This window comes from Vanacampus margaritifer, chromosome 15 (assembly GCF_051991255.1).
Source record: "Vanacampus margaritifer isolate UIUO_Vmar chromosome 15, RoL_Vmar_1.0, whole genome shotgun sequence".
Taxonomy (NCBI): Eukaryota; Metazoa; Chordata; class Actinopteri; order Syngnathiformes; family Syngnathidae; genus Vanacampus; species Vanacampus margaritifer.
This window is the reverse complement of record NC_135446.1, coordinates 17,433,702-17,452,291: the sequence shown is the minus strand read 5'-3', so window position 1 is coordinate 17,452,291 and position 18,590 is coordinate 17,433,702. Positions and strand designations below refer to the sequence as shown.

General features: G+C 42.2%; 1 protein-coding gene across 5 annotated transcripts; it reads right to left on the bottom strand.

The window, feature by feature from the left end:
- Nucleotides 1-9: 9 nt before the first annotated feature.
- Nucleotides 10-18,221, bottom strand: gigyf1a (GRB10 interacting GYF protein 1a). Of its 5 annotated transcripts, none has more exons than XM_077544992.1 (25): nt 17,983-18,221; nt 15,024-15,703; nt 14,888-14,951; nt 11,637-11,766; nt 11,425-11,520; nt 11,207-11,324; nt 10,896-11,004; nt 8,464-8,663; nt 8,169-8,398; nt 7,542-7,662; nt 7,255-7,440; nt 6,852-7,009; nt 5,463-5,640; nt 5,075-5,376; nt 4,839-4,939; nt 4,659-4,759; nt 4,488-4,561; nt 3,401-3,541; nt 3,113-3,316; nt 2,267-2,469; nt 2,024-2,178; nt 1,786-1,949; nt 1,665-1,709; nt 1,441-1,585; nt 10-166 (listed from the first exon to the last, which is right to left on the bottom strand). In XM_077544992.1, the coding sequence occupies exons 3-25, from the start codon at nt 14,920-14,922 to the stop codon at nt 99-101; spliced, it is 3,264 nt and encodes a 1,087-aa protein (XP_077401118.1). In that variant the 5' UTR covers nt 14,923-14,951; nt 15,024-15,703; nt 17,983-18,221; the 3' UTR covers nt 10-98. The 5 variants fall into 5 exon arrangements, with proteins under 5 accessions (XP_077401118.1, XP_077401119.1, XP_077401122.1 ...); XM_077544993.1 differs by having other exon boundaries at nt 3,113-3,313; XM_077544996.1 differs by having other exon boundaries at nt 5,153-5,376.
- Nucleotides 18,222-18,590: the final 369 nt, after the last annotated feature.

The window sequence follows — 18,590 nt, the reverse complement described above, 5'->3', positions numbered from 1 at the left end:
ACCCCCGGGTTCCCCTAGCAGTGCACATTCATCATCAGGTTTGTCTGATTAAAAGACAAGAAGGCCTCAGGTAGCTATTGCTGCTGCGCTGCGTCACATCAGTAATCCTCCACCATCTCCATCTCATTCAGGCTCAGACACTCGGCCGTACTGTGGAATGAGTAGCCTGCAGGCGGCAGAAGGCACAGGGAAGCAGGAGTAGCGTCAAAGGAGCAAGTAGGGCTGTCGAAATTAACGCGTTAAGAATGCTAATTCCCTTTAGCGCTGTCGCAGCTACTGGCTAATCGGTGTATTCTTTTTCCCCAGGGGGAGTAAACACAAAAAAATTGCTTTACAAAAATATGTTCTACGCAGTCTAAACACGTATTCTGAGTAATAATTGTGTTAGCAAAAATGCTGTCGTTTTTAACTCTTTGACCGCCAAAAACGTTTAATGACGTATGCTAAAATCCTAATAAATGCCGCCTATAACGTCAATTGACGTCAACTAAGTTTTTTTTCTCAATGAGCAGTGCAATGTCTTGTGCAGCACTGCCTTGTCATAGGGGTTGTAAAATCCCAAAACAGCCACTAACTATGGCCAGCAGAGGGCAGCATTGTGTCTCTTTTTAATGGGCTCCCGGTGTATGGAATTACAACGAAACATGACGGCTCTGATGAAATAGAATCTTTTCAAGGATGACGTGAATGATTAAAGCCTTTTTCCACATTAAATCTAATTCATAGAGCTTCACTAAACAAAAAATATTAGTGTCAAAGTCACTGTTGTGCAGAAAATGTATCTTTTCACAAAAAGCTCGTTTTCTCCTTATCTTTTTAATTTTCTCTCAATGTCATCAAATTACCTATTTTCATATGGTAATTACTCAAGAACGGAATAAGGTAGAAACATATCCTTTTTTGTTCTCTGATGAAAGAATGGAACGCGATTTTCCATTTGGTACCCACCATGTATATGTAGAGAAAACACACAATATTCTGTTTGTTAAAATACTCTAAATCGTCTGGCATTGTTTTTTGGATAAAGTTTGGCAGTCAAAGAGTTAAATCAATCTCAGGGGGCAGTTATTTTGAAACTTGCTGTTGACTCAAAATGACATCACAGTTGCTCAGGGCTCAGGTAACGACCAATCATGGCTCAGCTTGCGAATGTCACCTAAGCAAACGCAGAAAACAGGTGAGCCGTGATTGGCTGTTACCTGAACAACTGTGATGTCTTTTTCAGTCGACAACAAGGGGCAAAATGGCCGCCCCTAGAGATGAATAAAAATGTGGGGTTTTCTGTTTTAAACATATTTCACAAATACAATGTTAATCAAAATATGGCGTTGATTTTTGGGGGATTGACTTCCCCTTTAAATATTTTTTTTAAACCACAGCTATTATAAACAAAAAAAAAAAAAAAGTACAGAAGCAGAGTAGAGTTGTGAGATGACATACCTAAGATGCTGGGATCAGAGTGCAGCATCATGGGCTGTTTTTTTTTCATCTTCCCTCCTTGGTTGTCATAGAGACCAGCCTTGCCCATGTGATTGGCCTGGAACATAGACTGCAGGGCACTAGCGCTCATACCTCGCATGGTGTCCTGTTAAGAGTGGGCGCGTTCACGTCAATATAAGTGCACTAATACCAAGCGACGGCTCATAACAAGGCTTTGTGTTTACCTGCAGAGGGAAGTTCATGTTCAAGCCAGCCACTTCCTTTGATAGCTGCAAGAAAAAAAACATGTCACGTGATTGTGACCAAGACAGCAAAGTAGAATTTGTCGTTAGTTCAAAAGTTTACCTGCTGCTGCTGTCTCTGTTGGTTGGCTTTCTGTTTGGCACGTCGCTCCAGAAACTGTTTGGTGAACTCTTTGGCTTCCACTGTGTCCCCCAGGTAGGACCGGATGAAGTCCAACACTGCAAAGGGAGACTCCACCTCCTTCAGGTAGGCCACAATCGTAGCAACTGTGACAACGGGTGCAAAGCGTTGGAATCGAATTGCCCAATCCAAATTGTGACGATCCCTTTTCCAATCTTACCATCCAGGGAAGAGGAGTTGCTGGCAGAGGTGTTGAGGGCGTGCAGCATCTGCTCGCACCAGGTGGTGAAGCCGTCCTGAGGCTTCATACCCTGCAACAGCTTCAGCAGCTTCTCCTCCTCATCTGTGCGCTTGCGACGCAACATGTACTGCTCACTGCAGGGAACCCCCACACGCACGTACAGGTTCAAGCTAACTAAACAAGTGGAATGGTACGGAAAGGAAAGCGCCGCAACGTACGCACCTGAGTGAAGGGCTGCTGCGACTGTTCTTCAAGCCCAAATTATTGTTGCCGTTGCCGCGCAGGCTGGCCTGGTTCTTCACAGCCTCTTCCCACATGCCCATGCCGCCACTTTTGCCCTCCATGCCGCCAGGCCCTCCCCAGATGCCAATGGCGTCTCCCCATTGACCTCCCATGGAGGAACTCCCCATCGACATGCCCGAGTGCTGCAAATCAGAAACAAAAAGAGCAACAACTCTTCGCATCGAATTGGATTTTTTGGGCCACTGTATTTTTCTCCCCCACATTTTATTGTCTTCTATACAAAAAGAAGAATGTTATAAAGTTGCCATGGATTTCAAGGAAAAATGTTATATCAAATGCATCATTTATATGGGCATAAAATTGTGTCTATATCGCACACCTGGCTGTACTCACAAGCATAGAAATAAAACTCCATGTTGTTTTCCTGTTACCAGACTTGGCTTTAACCATATGAAAGCGTTCAGACTTGGGCTGATTGAATTTGTCGATTACGGAACATCGGCCAAAAAATATTAACCATTATTTTTACATATACTGGGGATATTTTATACCACTTTTTTTTCTCCTTCAAATTGATACCAGTACGAGTACAGTAGTCACCGACACCAATTAATAAAATTCCCCTCCCCCAAAAGAAAACAATGACAGAATTTTAAAGAAAGCTCTATACATCCCAAAATAGCATTTTCCTTATTGTTTTTTTCTGCATTATTCACTGTATTTTTTTCTGTCAAAAATTTACATCTGCTTCAAAAAAAAAAATAATCCATATTGGTCGGGCCGACAAAATAAAATGAATGTATAATGCTAGTTTCAGAAGCCTACCCGCTCCCTCTGCTGCTGGGCTCTCTGCTGTTGATGCTGCTGCTGCTTCAGAAGTCTTTCAGTCTCCTGCATGTCCAGCAGAGACAGGTGCTTCCCCGTTTTCGAGAGCCCGGACGAAGAAGCCCCACTCCAGCTGGAGCTGCCTGCCACTGGCCCTTGCTGCTGGGGGGCCTGCTGCAGTAACTTCAAAAGCATCTCGTGCTGCTGACAACGTTGAAGGCGGGCAAAAGTTGGAATGGCTTGTAAGCCGCGAACAATGGATGAGGCAGGAACAGAAACTCTTCACACCTGCTTGCGTCTGTAGAGTTCCTCGTCCTCTCTTCTCTTCTGCTCCTCTTGTTGCCTCCTTTTCTCCTCCCTCCTTTTGCGTTGCTGCTCCTCCTCCTCCCGCTTCGCCCTGAGTTCAGCGTCTCGCCTCTCCTGCTGGAGCTGGAAGGAATACCATAGTACGACTACAGCATTAACTAAAGGTAGACAGCCAGAGAGATAGATAGATAGAGGGATGGAGATATAAATAGATAGATAGCCAACTAGCGAGATAGAGATAGATACATAGCCAGCCAGCTAGCTAGAGATAGATAGATACATAGCCAGCCAGCTAGCTAGAGACAGAGATAGATACATAGCCAGCCAGCTAGCTAGAGATAGATAGATACATAGCCAGCCAGCTAGCTAGAGACAGAGATAGATACATAGCCAGCCAGCTAGCTAGAGACAGAGACAGATACATAGCCAGCCAGCTAGCTAGAGATAGAGACAGATACATAGCCAGCCAGCTAGCTAGAGATAGAGACATAGCCAGCCAGCTAGCTAGAGATAGATACATAGCCAGCCAGCTAGCTAGAGATAGAGATAGATACATAGCCAGCCAGCTAGCTAGAGATAGAGATAGATACATAGCCAGCCAGCTAGCTAGAGACAGAGACAGATACATAGCCAGCCAGCCAGCTAGCTAGAGATAGCGATACATAGCCAGCCAGCTAGCTAGAGATAGCGATAGATACATAGCCAGCCAGCTAGCTAGAGATAGAGATCGATACATAGCCAGCAGGCTAGCTAAAGATAGAGATAGATACATAGCCAGCCGGCTAGCTTGAGATAGAGATCGATACATAGCCAGCAGGCTAGCTAGAGATAGAGATAGATACATAGCCAGCCAGCCAGCTAGCTAGATAGTTAGAGATAGATACATAGCCAGCTAGATAGAGATATATACATTAGCCAGCCAGCCAGAAAGAGATAGCGCTAGCTAGCTAGCTAGAGATAGCTTGCAGCTGGCTAGATAGAGATAGCTAGCTAGAGATAGCTAGCTAGCGAGACAGACAGACAGACCAAGAGTGAGTGAGTGAAAAATATTTGAACAACAAAGTCAAACCTTTTGAAGCTGTTCCAGAGTTGGACCCTGAGTAGAAGGATTCATTGTTATGTCCCAAAGACTGGCTTCACCACCTACAAAAACATAACAAGAGCATTTAAAAAAAATAGCATCGTCCCCATTTTTTGCATTTGGCTTGTTTTTATCCTGCAATAGCGGATGAGCCCGCACCTGACGGCTGTGAAGCTGAGGTATGCATGTCCCACATGGACCCTGTATCTGGCACTGACATCGACCTGTTCATCGAAGGCATCATACCCTGCTCACTGCACCTGCAAGTTGCAAACCAAAGGCCGACTAAAACCCACAAACGCTCCGAGCGCATGCTGACAGACGGATGTCGGCACTCACCTGTTAATGAGCTGGAATAACTGCTGCTGTTGGAGCTGCTGATAAAGAGATGCCGCTGCCAGCTCCTGTTGTTTTTTCAGACGCTCCTGGTCAAGGTTTCCCTGAGGAGTCGGTCAGAGGGCTGTTAGTTAGTAGCAAACCTCCACACCAAACATCTCTTGCTACAAACACAGAGCAAGGTGTCTTTTCTGCATGCACAGACGTCTGTTAATCCTTAAAATATGAAATTCTATTACCGTTGCCTGTCTATGCATCTTCCCTCCCTTCTGCATCCACCCCTTCCCATCGTCTATGTTGGCTGAGCTCTGACTCACAGTCCCGGCGGACCCCCGGGTGGGCTGCGGGCGCTGCGTCGGTGGTGGCTGTCTCACCAGCAGGGGCGGCGGTGAGGGCCCCGGGGCGAAGGGCACGCGGCCCCACATCTTGATGACGTCGCCCAGGGGTTGGAAGCCCTCGTCGCAGCCCCGCTTGACCAGGAGGGTCATGGTGAAGTAGCCGGCTTGGAACCACTCGCACATCTCCACCGTGGTGAACGGACCTGAGCGGAAAGCCAGACTCTATCATTATATTATCACTTAACGACCGCACAAACACCTGTACAAATCCGTGTCGCCTTAGCGATACCCTGAATCTCTCCCTGCGGGTCCTTGTAGAACCACTTCATGGCGGCCTCGTGCGACAGAGGCAGAGCGGCTGCAGTGTTCCTGCTCTCCTGCTGCTGCTGCTGCTGTTGAAGAGCTTGCGTGAAGCACTCCTCTTCTAAAGATGTGTCCTGCAGCGATGCCACCATCTTCTCTGCCTCCTGTACACGTACACATAAAAAGATATTTTAGCTACTCGTGCAACTGTGCCTTACAGGGGGTGACTGGCTGACTTTTTAATTTCTTAAAAGGCAAATTCAAAGCAAATTTTTTCTTTAAATTATTAAATTATATATCGTGTGGCCCCACTAGTCTAAACGCAGTTCTCTGGTTAATATTGCACTTGCAATGCCAAATTGAGCAATTCTACTCAAGCACTTTCTAGTTCTGTACCCCTCAACAAGTTTAACTCTTTGACTGCCAACCGTTTTCAGAAAAGGGATGCTGTGGGTGCCAGCTGATTTAAGCATTTTGACTGATCTTTCAAGGTCCACAGAAAATTTTGTGTTTGCACTATGGAAACACACATACTACCAAATGAAAGATTGAACTCTCATCTTTCATCAGCACAGCTGGCCAAGGCTTTCCTCAAACCGCCCCACCCCCCCCAAAACAAAAAACAAAAAAACATAGTTAACGTCTTTTAACGTTTTTGGCAGCCCTCATTTGGATTTTACTAAACGTTATTAAACGTTTTTGGCAGTCAAGGAGTTAAGAACCACCGGTAAAGAATGAGAAAAGATGCATACGATTATCGGCCAGGCCGATTAAATGCCAAAAATCGGCATCTGCCTTTTCACGAATCTAAAGGCCGATAAATCTGTGCGGTGAATGCTTGTGAACGTAGCAAATTTAGGGTTTTCATCAGGATTAGAAAAGATATTCAGAGACAGTTTTTACATATTCATGACGAAAACCCCAAAGTAGCAACATTCACATACATTTGTCACGAGATACAGGAACTTTTCATTTATGGATCTATTTAAATTTCCACTTAATAAAAAATGATGCCGACACTGAGAACTCCCTACACTTTTTAGTAAAAACATAAAATAAAACAAAATTAAAATATGTTGACATTTTGGAAAACTTTAAGGAACTATTTACTTGCTTTGTTTAGCTTAACACATGCTGATGACCCTGGAAGCTCCCTGCAATTTTTAAAAATAATTTTTAAACAAATCTTCGTCAATTCTTTCAAATTAAAAGAAAACATTTAGTTTTTTGTTTTTTATTTTGCCGCAAATATTTTCTGTCTTACTGTAAATGAATATCGGCTTTTGAAATATTGGTCATCGGACTCCTTCACTACTAATAATCGGTATCAGTACCAGCCTTGAAAAAAACCCATCTGTCTATCATTAATACATACCTGTTGCAGGTGTTTCATGCCCTCGTCGTCCTCCGCGTCTCCAACCCCGGACGTAGGGAGGGGAGGCGCGGCAGAAGATGGCGGTGGTGGAGGCAGCACTGAGGAGGAGGCAGTGTTTGGGCTCACTTGGTTCTTGGATCCTACAATCAGAGCCACATCTGATACACAAATAAAAGCGAGTTTTTTTTCTTTCTTTTTTTTTATTTTAGCTCAAGATGGAAAAGTGAGTTGCGAGGTGCAGTGCAGCCATGTGACCAAGTGGGAGCAGCTGCTTCAGTAAACAAGATATTTGATAGCTGTGGCTAAACATATTGTATATCAAAACTAAAACGTCAACAGGAGCCGCTCTCACTGCTCCTATCTTTGATTGGCTAAGAACGGTGCTCACAAAACAGCTTCGTACCTTCACTTGGTGGGCTACTGTCCTTTAAAGGGTGGCTGTTGCTGAGCTGAGCGGCGTCCGCTATCGGGCCACCATTGCTGGGCTGGGGCTCCAGGGATGGGGGGGCACAATGGGCAGGAGGGGAGCTGGAAGGCGCCGCTGGCTTTGCCTCCCCGTCAACTGCAGCTGATGTGGTTTCCTTACTCTCTGAAGGAACGAGATCAAAAGTGATCAACAGGAAATGGATTACAAGCAACAAAGTGCAGGTAATTCGCCCCCCCCCAGAGCACTGGAAGGAATCCACTAACCTTTGTCTTTGTCTCCATCGCCAGAGTTCCTCTCTGGCTCAGGAAGACTCTCCTCTTCTTCCTCCTCCTCAATGCCCTTGAACTCCAACTCCTCCTCCAGGATTGTCTCCTTGCCGCCCTTCTGAGAGATGACGACCAGAGGAGTAAAATCGTACTCGCCTTTTGAAAATGTATTTAACCCTGGAGAACCCAAGAGCCCTTTTCTTCTTTGGAAAATTATGAATTATACATTAAATGACTGCTATAACTTCACTGAACACCAAAATAGATGTTTTTTCAATTTTAACCCTTTATTCTCTAATTTAGGATTAGGGCGAAATTTGACCCTTTTTGGATTTAGGGGTATCATTTCGAAAAAAATCTGAATAACAAAAACTGTCAGTAAACTATTTAGAATTTAAGAAAACAAAATCAAATACACAGCTACATTGAACAATATATATTTTTTGTTTTATTTGTTGCATTTTAGAACTGGATTTTGAACACACTTTGGCCAATGGAAACAAGAACACAGGGACAAAATCACTGCTGAAAAAAAAAAGTAGCAGAATTTATAGGGGCCAAATTTGACCCCGTGGCTTCTCCAGGGTTAAATGCCATTCAAAGTAAACGTCCACCAAAACTCACCTTCATAGGCATGAACGCGCCCGAGGAGTCAAAAGTTCCCATCCCGCCATCCTCCTCATCCATACACCACTCAGGCAGGCCGTCCCTGTCGTCTTCCGGCCCCTCGCTGCCGGCGCGCCGCCGGCTACCGCCCGCGTTCTCGGATCCCCCGAAGTCAAAATCGAACTTGCGACGACGACTCTCACCCGGACAGCCGTGATCCCGCCAGCCTGCTGAGCGGGGGCCGCCATCTGACAAAATAACCCACTCGTGAGCACAAACAACTCAAAATAGAAAGCGGTTGTGTTTATCATACCGTCCCTGCGGGGTCCAGCAACTCTCCAATTGCTTCCCGGCTCGCCCTCCTCCCCCTCCTGCTCCTCCCGGAGGGTGCGCCAGTTTTCGCTGTCAGCCCTTGTGTAATCCTTCCTCCCGGAGCCACCGGGACCGGCAGACTCCTCAAAGCCGGGGCGGACCACCTCGCGACGGAGCGGCTTCTCAAATCGACGCTCGCCTCTGGGGGGGTCAAAATTAGTGTGTTAATTTCGAGTTAATTTAAAGTTCCTTTAACGCCATTCTTTTTTTTCTTTTTTTTAAACGCACGGTTAATGACCGTCCCTTACTTGGAAAGTTTGTACTGGGGGAATTCCAGTCGCAACACAGCAAAATTTAGCAGTAATAAATTTAATAATGCATATATTTGTCAAGTTGTGTTTTACCATTTTAAAAATGTGCAGAATTTCACATGTTACTTTATGTTAAAGATTAGACAGCTCTTATTATGAAAAGAAAAATGCACTGAGCTGGCACCAATGTCTTACAAATGCAATTATGCCATCTAGTGGCAGAAAAAATACCTCAAAACAAATTAATATCACCCTTTTTTTCAGTACATCTAAATGGTATTAATTATTATGAAATAATTGTATCAATGACTAAAAGATGCAGCCCTATTTCTAATAGTTAAAAACAAATTCCACATTCATGTTAACTCATTCAAACCCAAAAACATATAAATATAATTTTTAATACTTTGTCCTTCACTCGTTTTGGGTTTTTTTTCGTGGTAGAATTTGCGGAAGGCTTTGATACAGCTTCTGACAGATCGCTTAAAGCAATGGTCGTTATTACAAAAAAACGGCCAGCAGGTGGCAGCAGAGTATAAGAGATCAGCCATGTTGCAACAAGCTCTTTTGCCTGTGTTTTCAAGAGGTTTGTGAATAATAATGAAGTTTAGCTATATTCTAATGCTAATTGCTGCAAAACTGAAACAGATAGAAATATCCTTTTTTTCTGATGAAAGTAGGATTTATTTGGTACCGTTGAGTACCGGTATCGATTTCCAGGTACCGAGAATTGGAACAGAACCGGTTCAAATGTGAAAGCAACCCATCCCTATTAACAACCGGAATTGATTAATGGCAGACAAATTGAATGAAACTTTAAAGCAACCACTGCTATATTGGTGGACGGAAAGATTGTCTCATCACTGATTGAGACAGCAGACACGGGTTTGAACTGCCATCTCACCCACAGTGGTGAAGTCGATATCCTCTTGCGCGACAACTCACCTGTGCCACTGATTAGACAAGACAAGTGCTTTGGCAAGAGGGTGAAAGAACTGTACTTTCCCTATTTACTATTAAAAATAATAATAATTGAAATTATGTCTGTGGCAAAAAGAAAAAACACCAGTAAACAAAACATACACAAATTTTGAACTGTTCTTGATATCCGAGGGAAAATCCGTTTATGCTTGTAAACATGGTGGCAAATAAGCTCAAAACGGCTCGAAGCAAACCCTATTTAAAAAAATCAAATGTGTAGAAAATATCGAACTTACGGCGACCTTGTACGTAAATCATTCTACTATATTAACTCATTCACTGCCATTGACGGCTAGAGACGTCAAAAATTCCTTTTAACTATTTCTATAATCTAAAAAAAAAATATCCACTTTTACTAACAAGAGTATGAAAACCTAGAATTGCTTTTATTGTAAATTTAGAACAGATATAAAATGTGTGATTAATCGATAGTTAACTAGTGAAGTCATGTGATTAATTACAATTTAAAAAAAAATTATCGCCTGACGGGCCTAATTAAAAAAAAATAATGATCATTTTATATCTGTTATTAACTCATTCACTGCCAATGACGGCTACGGACGTCAAAAATTCATTTGAACTATTTCTATTAGTTTCCCATTTTTATTAAGAATTTTAGATTTAAAAAATAAAATAAAAATTATTGTACACTTAGAACAGATATAAAATTTGTGAAAATAGGTTTTCATAAAAAATGAAATTAAATGAAAAATTGTTAAACTAATAGAAATAGTTCGCATGAATTTTTGACGTCTATAGTTGTCAATGGCAGTGAATGAGTTAAATATATTTAAACATTGTTTGCTCTTCTATTATGTTAAATATGGACCCAACAATGACACAAGAGGCTAAAAACGGCGCAAAAATATCTACTTAATACACTGTCAAAATCCAGTAAAAGAGATGGGAGCAAAGGGGGTTGCTTCAGTGAAAATGGCTGCGGTGAATGAGTTAAACAAGATTTTAAAACTTCGGGGATTTTTTTTTATTTTTACATTTTATTGTACATTTAGAACCGATATAAAATTTGCGATTAATCGTCAGTTAACAATTGAAGTCATGCGATTAATTGCGCTTACAAATTTTAAAATCGCCCGACACCCCTAAAATAAATCATGTATGATGTTGTTGACTTCCTTACCGGTCGTCCCAGCTCTGGCTACGGTGTATCTCTCTGGAGCTTCGACCGAAACCAACCTCAGCATCTTCAATACTTCTTTGGTAGAATCCACCTTCCCCGCGGCCCCGGCCTGTTCACGCACAAACACGCGCGCACACTGAAGCATGTGCGGCTTGACAAAGGGAGGCCAATAGGAAGTGAGCTCCACCAAGATGGTGGAGAAAAAAAGGAGGAAGTGAACACTTGACTATTCCCCTAAATAGCGGCCACACCGTTGCACTTTGGGCAACATTTCTTTGTTGTCTATGAAGTCATTCTCTACTTTCCCTTACCTCGGCTGCCTCGAGTGGCGCCCCGCCCTCGCACCGCTCCGGCCGGGGCGGCTCCGCCCACCCCCTTTCCCATGAGCCGCAGTACAGCCACACTATTCACAGACATGGAGAAGTTCCTCTGCCAGGGCGAGAGCAGGGGGGGGAGGAATGTGAGGAATGTCAGCCAATGGAAAGGGCTCACCTTGGCGTGTCACTGTGGTTCGAGTTAAGAGGCTGACCTGCTCCTCCTCAGTGAGAGGCACCAGTGCCAGCGGCTGCATGGGCTCATCTTGCAGAATAGCAGCAAATTCCTTATCCTGCATGTCCTCCGGGACCTAAGATAAACAACAATGGGGCCTTCAGGGAACATAACAGAACTACTCGTAATAATACGAAGCGGGTTACTGTGAAAGAGGGCGACGTTTCGCGAGCTCCGCGCGGCGCAACCTACCTTGTTGTCTTTGATATAAAGTGCTAACATCTCCTCTCGGCCGTAGCGGTAGTCGGCCAGCTTGTACTTTGGCATGGCGGGGGAGGGAGGGGGGGACGTCACACTCCCCCCACTGGACAGTGCACGGAGCCTGGGTTGGGACGGGCAAAGCTAAATGTTAGCATTCGCTTGTTATTTGAGTGACAAAAAAAAAAAAAAAAAGTTGAAGTAGTTGAAATATAATTGTGATTTATTCATCCCCCATCTCAATATCGTTAACTCTTTGACTGCCAGACGTTTTCAGAAAAGGGATGCCGTGGGTGCCAGCCGATTTAAGCATTTTTGACTGATCTTTCAAGGTCCACAGAAAATTATGTGTTTGGACTATGGAAACACACATACTACCAAATGAAAGATTGGACTCTCATCTTTCATCAGAAAAAAAGAGTTTGTTTCTACCTTATTCCGTTTTTGAGTAATCAACAATAGAAAATGGTTAGTTCCACCTCTGTTTTGAAAAAAAAAACGTCTTTTAACGTCTTTGGCACTCCTCCATAGGATTTTACTAAACGTTATTTAACGTTTTTTGGCAGTCAAAGAGTTAATGCATTTGTGGAATATGAGTTAAGCAGCAAAAAAAGGGTGGATTTTGCTGCTTAACACTTTCCACAAATGCAATATTAATCAGAATGGCATGTTGAGATACAATGTATTATTGTCAAGAACGTTTTTGGATTGACTTCCCTTTTGCCATATTGGGATTTGTTGGCCTGTCTTTAAAATGATGTCATTGTTTGCAGGAAATTTTATGTATCAAAAGTACTAGTGGAAGTACTCGTACCGAACATCCCGGCAATAAACAGATTAGGTAATTACACAGGAAGCAAGAATAGCACTATTATGTAACTGCAAAATTGTCATCTGAATTATCAAAACAAAACACACATCTAAGAAGAAAAATCACCGACTTCACATTCTCTAACAAATCAACTGTCGCCTCCACACTGAATGCACTCTGCTTCGTAATACATTAGCTTTCCAATTTGACGGCAAAAAAAAGCTGTTACAAGAAGGACCAGCTTCCGAGGCCGGGAGCTGAACAATGGCTCCATTCACTTGCCTCCCAGAGGAACGTTATTGACTCACAGGCCCACATCTAAACCATATGTACCTCTGAGAGGAGGTGGGTGTAGGGTGTTAGCAAGAGCGCTACGGAGTGAGGGAGAGAGAACTAAGCCAATTGGGTAAATACTTTATATCTCCTCATTGGGATTTTTCTCCCACGTTTGCAATTTATTCAAATCATTATGTCATTCACTGCCATTGATGGCTATAAATGTCAAAAATTCATTATTAACAATAGTATGAAAACCTAGATTTTTTTATTTATTGTACACTTAGAACCGTTATGAAAGTCGTGATTAATCGCGAGTTAACTAGTGAAGTCATGTGATTAATTACGATTAAAAACTTTCATCGCCAGACGCCTCGAATCTTGTAATATTTTCTCCTTTAAAAAAAAAAAGATTCATTGCCATTGACGGCTATAAACGTCAAAAATTCATTGTTAACAATAGTATGAAAACCTAGATTTTTTTATTTATTGTACACTTAGAACCGTTATGAAAGTCGTGATTAATCGCGAGTTAACTAGTGAAGTCATGTGATTAATTACGATTAAAAACTTTCATCGCCAGACGCCTCGAATCTTGTAATATTTTCTCCTTTAAAAAAAAAAAGATTCATTGCCATTGACGGCTATAAACGTCAAAAATTCATTGTTAACAATAGTATGAAAACCTAGATTTTTTTATTTATTGTACACTTAGAACCGTTATGAAATTTGTGATTAATCGCGAGTTAACTAGTGAAGTCATGCGATTAATTACGATTAAAAACTTTCATCGCCAGACGCCTTGAATCTTGTAATATTTTCTCCTTAAAAAAAAAAAAAAAAAGATTCATTGCCATTGACGGCTATAAACGTCAAAAATTCATTTGAACTATTTCTATTAGTTTACCATCCCCCCTTTTGTTAACAATAGTATGAAAACCTAGATTTTTTTTATTGTACACTTAGAACCGTTATGAAATTTGTGATTAATCGCGAGTTAACTAGTGAAGTCATGCGATTAAAAACTTTCATCGCCAGACGCCTCGAATCTTGTAATATTTTCTCCTTTAAAAAAAAAAGATTCATTGCCATTGACGGCTATAAACGTCAAAAATTCATTGTTAACAATAGTATGAAAACCTAGAATTTATTTTTATTGTACACTTAGAACCGTTATGAAATTTGTGATTAATCGCGAGTTAACTAGTGAAGTCATGCGATTAATTACGATTAAAAACTTTCATCGCCGGACGCCTCGAATCTTATAATATTTTCTTCTTCTAATTTTTTTTTATAAATAAATAAAAAAGATTCATTGCCAATGACGGCTATAAACGTCAAAAATTCATTTGAACTATTTCTATTAGTTTACCATCCCCCCTTTTGTTAACAATAGTATGAAAACCTAGATTGTTTTAATTTATTGTACACTTAGAACAGTAATGAAATTTGTGATTAATCGCGAGTTAACTAGTGAAGTCATGCGATTAATTACGATTAAATACTTTAATCGCCTGACGCCCCGAATTTTGCAATAATCTTTTCTTATTATTTTTTTTGATTCATTGCCATTGACGGCTATAAACGTCAAAAATTCATTTGAACTATTTCTATTAGTTTACCCCCCCCCCCTTTTGTTAACAAGACTATGAAAACCTAGAATTGTTTGATTGTACATTTAGAAGAGATGTAAAATTTGTGATTAATAGAGAAGTCATGCGATTAATTACAATTAAAAAATGTAATCGCCTCTTGCTCCAAATTTTTAATCATCTTTTTTTTTTAAAGGAATTTATGGCCGTAAATGAGTTAAAAATATATATATATATTTAACTATGGAAACGGGGAGCAGAGTGAGAGGCAAGCGGCTGCAGATGTGCCGAGCGAGAGACACATTCTCCCCGGCTGGCTGCGCACCAAGAACGTTCGCAGCAGGCCCGGCCTGTTGGAAATGGAGTGTGACCAAACGGCAGGCCGCACCTCCCGTTAATCGCTGCATAAACAACCGCTGGCAAGGAGGACGGGAGAGGAAATGGAAGTGGCAACTCGAAATCAATCCTTAATTCACCTTTTGCCATTCATGAAGTATCCATGGCTCGTTCTTGACACAAATATAACCAAAAAAAAAAAAAAAAAGCATATATGTGCAGTCCCTCACCATTCTGGGCCGAAGTTGAGAGTCTCAGCAGTCATATTCCTCACGTCCACACAGATGTGAGTATCTGCGAAGCCAACGTATTCTTAAGTCATTCGTTTGTGCCGTTTACATATTTGCGTCACATATACAAGCTTACCCTGTCCAGAGATATCGGAGCAGGCTGGACTGGGCAGGACCAGGCTAGAGCTGGCTAGATTGAGTTAGGCTTGGGTGACTAGAAGGCTGAGTGGTGCTTAAGCTGTGGTCACAGGGCGCTCCCCCCTTCTCAAAAAAATACACATCCACAAGAATAGCTGCCAGTTGTAGGTGCTTGAGGGGTACCAGGTTATCAGTCCGTGCTTGGTAAAAGGAAGGGCTTTTGACGACAGATTGGAGAATGGAAGCTCCTGCTACTCACAGCCGATTAAGGTTGTAAAACATTGAGAGAGGAAAAAAAATGGAACTTTGGAAATGATCAATGGAACAAAGAAATACTCATTGCTAGTATTTTGTTTCCTCTCTTCGTTTTTGTTTAGTTTTTACAGCAGTTAGATCTCACATTTGTATTCATAACCTGAACCAGTTCATCAAAAAAAAGGAACATTTAAAAAGTCACAGCTGACAAAAAAAAAACAACAAAAAAAAAAACTGAACAAAATAACAGGCTGCTGGAACAGCTGCCGAGAGCAGACGCGACCCGCACTCCTCTTCTCCGTGCTCTCCCTCCTTTCCTTCCCTTTTCTCGGCGCCGTTCTTGCTCGCTCCGACTAAAATGTGGACTGGCGGAGTCCCTCCAGGTAACGCCTTGACTTCCTGTCCTCCTTTCCTCTTGCGCCACTGGAAACCAGATCAAAGAAAACAAATAACTGATGAGAACGCCCTGATGCATCACAAGTTCACAACCTGGCAGTTTGTTATTTAATTTATTATTATTATAATTTTATATATATATTAAAAAAGCAGTGATGTAAAAAAATTTTAAACAGCTAAATGGAACACATCTGTTAATCTATCACATCTTGCTGATCTGGAGAAAATACACAAAACACATTTTCCCCAAATAAACGAGTCAGCAAACTATTTGCAGGTGAGAGCTAAAATCAAAAACCAAATAATGGATTGTTGATGGTGTGCAGCTACTTTGCGTAGGTTGTACCTGATCCGATCTTTGACACGTTTTGCACTTCACTTCTCTAAATCAGCCGTAATATGGCCTTGGTTGCACAATTGTATGGTTCAAGCCAACAGAACTTTTGTTGTGATAATCCTGATGAAGAAGTAGTCCTGTTTTATTAGCTTTGCTGATAATGAGAACAGGCAATACAGGACTATGCCCCCTTGAAGTGATTTATTGTCGTGGGTGTATTAAGTGCTTGGGGTTCATATCGCCAGGTCTCCAAAATCATTATTTTTCAGCAAAAAATATATATTTTTAATTAGACATTGTATTGAGAAAGACCAACCTATTTTCAAAACTTTCGATTGGATAATAATTAGACTGACCAACATTATTGATTGGTGAAAAATATGAAATTAATTATAAATTTTAAACATGTCTGTTGATAACAATGTAAGTCTAAGTCTTGATTATTTTTATTTTTTCGATTCCGGCTACAGAACACACAAATTGGTTATGATTCAGCTACTGGTTTGGTCTGTAACATGCCAGAAAATGGGCAAAAAAGTTGATTATTGATGCAAAATAAAAACATGTTTGCAAATAATGTGCTTTCGCTTGGGTAGTGGTTATTTTGTTGTGGCCGGCAACTCTCCTACTTGCGTTATTGTGCCGTGAACAGCTCTGATTGGCCAATTGCCGGAGCGATACATTCTTGGCCTGGCGTGAATCTGCTATTTTGGTTACTGCCTCACGTCACGAAATTTTCATTTTATTTTGTCACCAAAAACAGGCTGTTATCGCCAATACCTTGCCTAACCCTAACCATCATTAAATGTGGAAAATTCATCAATGCAGAGCGAATCAAACTATCACGGCAGCATCAACAGTCAAATGTGGCAAATATGGCATCGTACTCGCGCAATTCACGGTAAAGAACTGTTCAAATCTTAAATAAACACATAAAACGGCTCATTTACAACTAACTCCCAGCTGGCTGCAAGAAATTCTAAGCATAGTATTTGAAGCCGTCACTCCAGACTTTTGAGCGCTCCAACCACTAGTCCATAGACTGATACACATACCTATAGTTCTCGCGCGATTCACGGTAAAATAACAATAGGTGGCGAGTTGGCGATCACGGTAAAATAACCTTCACCGGGGACTGGAGAAATCAGAACGTGTACTGTTTAGCGGCTGCAATTGCGAGCATTTGAACCAATGGTAGATTATTGAAACGATTATCAAAAGTGATATTGGGAATGGATGATGTATTCAATTAAATTAATTGTTGCACTGACTTTACACTGATGCACTGCTGCATTGCATCACACAGAGCTGTTTAGAATAGTTGGCTATATCTCCATGAGCGGGTGAAAATGTTGGACAACACAGCAACAATTCAACAACTAACACACCTCGGCCTTTTCTGCATTTTCGATCTTATTTGATCGTGATTGTTCTGCAAATCACTTTGATTTCAAAACAATACAGCGCTAAAAGCCGATTTCACTCCCTAGCTGGTGCACTTAAATGCGATAGCGGCAAAATAAACAGCTAGCTGCAGCGTCCGCAAAATACCTCACGCGATCCACATTGTTTGGTGGTGTGAAACTATTTGAATTTGTTGGAGGGGGTTGGTTGAAAGAATCGATGGCACAGATCGCGCTGGGTTTGTCGCGCAAGATCCCATTTGTGCGTAGCTAGTAGCATCGAAGCTCCGCGTCAATGGCCGAGGCCTCTAAGGTTCAAATGACACCAGCAGCTATGATGGCGGAAAGGGGGGTGGAGTGTCAGGATCATCGGGCCTGCTCGTACACCAGATCGGCAACTGCGAGCAATCGCATGCAAAGTCCACGACGAGGGCGAGAAAAGGAGCAAAAATAAACAACCGCGTGGAGTACGAAAAGTCACCCGCGCGACGCCATGTTAGCACGGCGGCTAGCGCTAGCCTGCTAGCTCGCGACGAGGAACCAGGAGCGCTGCGAGCACGGCTTACCTTCCTTCACTTGTTTCGAATCGCAACCACCAGCCGGGCTGTGTCGCCTACAGCCGATCTACTGCACGCATCGCTCTCTGAACATTCGTCAACGCGTTCATTCGACACGATGGTACTCCCGGGAATCCGTGCTCCGTGGCCAATGTCGTATTTTTGTTCTTCCTCGCCTTCCTCCAACGGTCGCATCAGTGTGTGTATGTGTGTGTGTGTGCTGCCTGCTAGTCTTGTTGTTTGTGTTTCGGAAACATGGCCGTCCGTGTGATACCACGTGACTGCACACTGACAAGCGGCGGGCCAACCAGAGGTGGCGAAAGTACTCACGCTCCGGTCTGTAATCAAATGCTTGCGTAAAAAAATATTTAAAGCAAAAGTATTGATTCTATGAAAGCATGTTCCTGCCACATCAGAAAAAAAGTTCAGTGTCACAATATAACGTGATGAATTTGACGTTTTAACGTGATAAGTAGCAGATATGAAGACTAGTAAGCGAGGCTAACAGACGGCCATGTTGGTAGGGGCAACAGCATTGATTCCATAAATCTACAAATAAGGCCTTTTTAATTGGAATTCAACTGTCTTGAATCAGTCAAAAATGTTTGCACATGCTA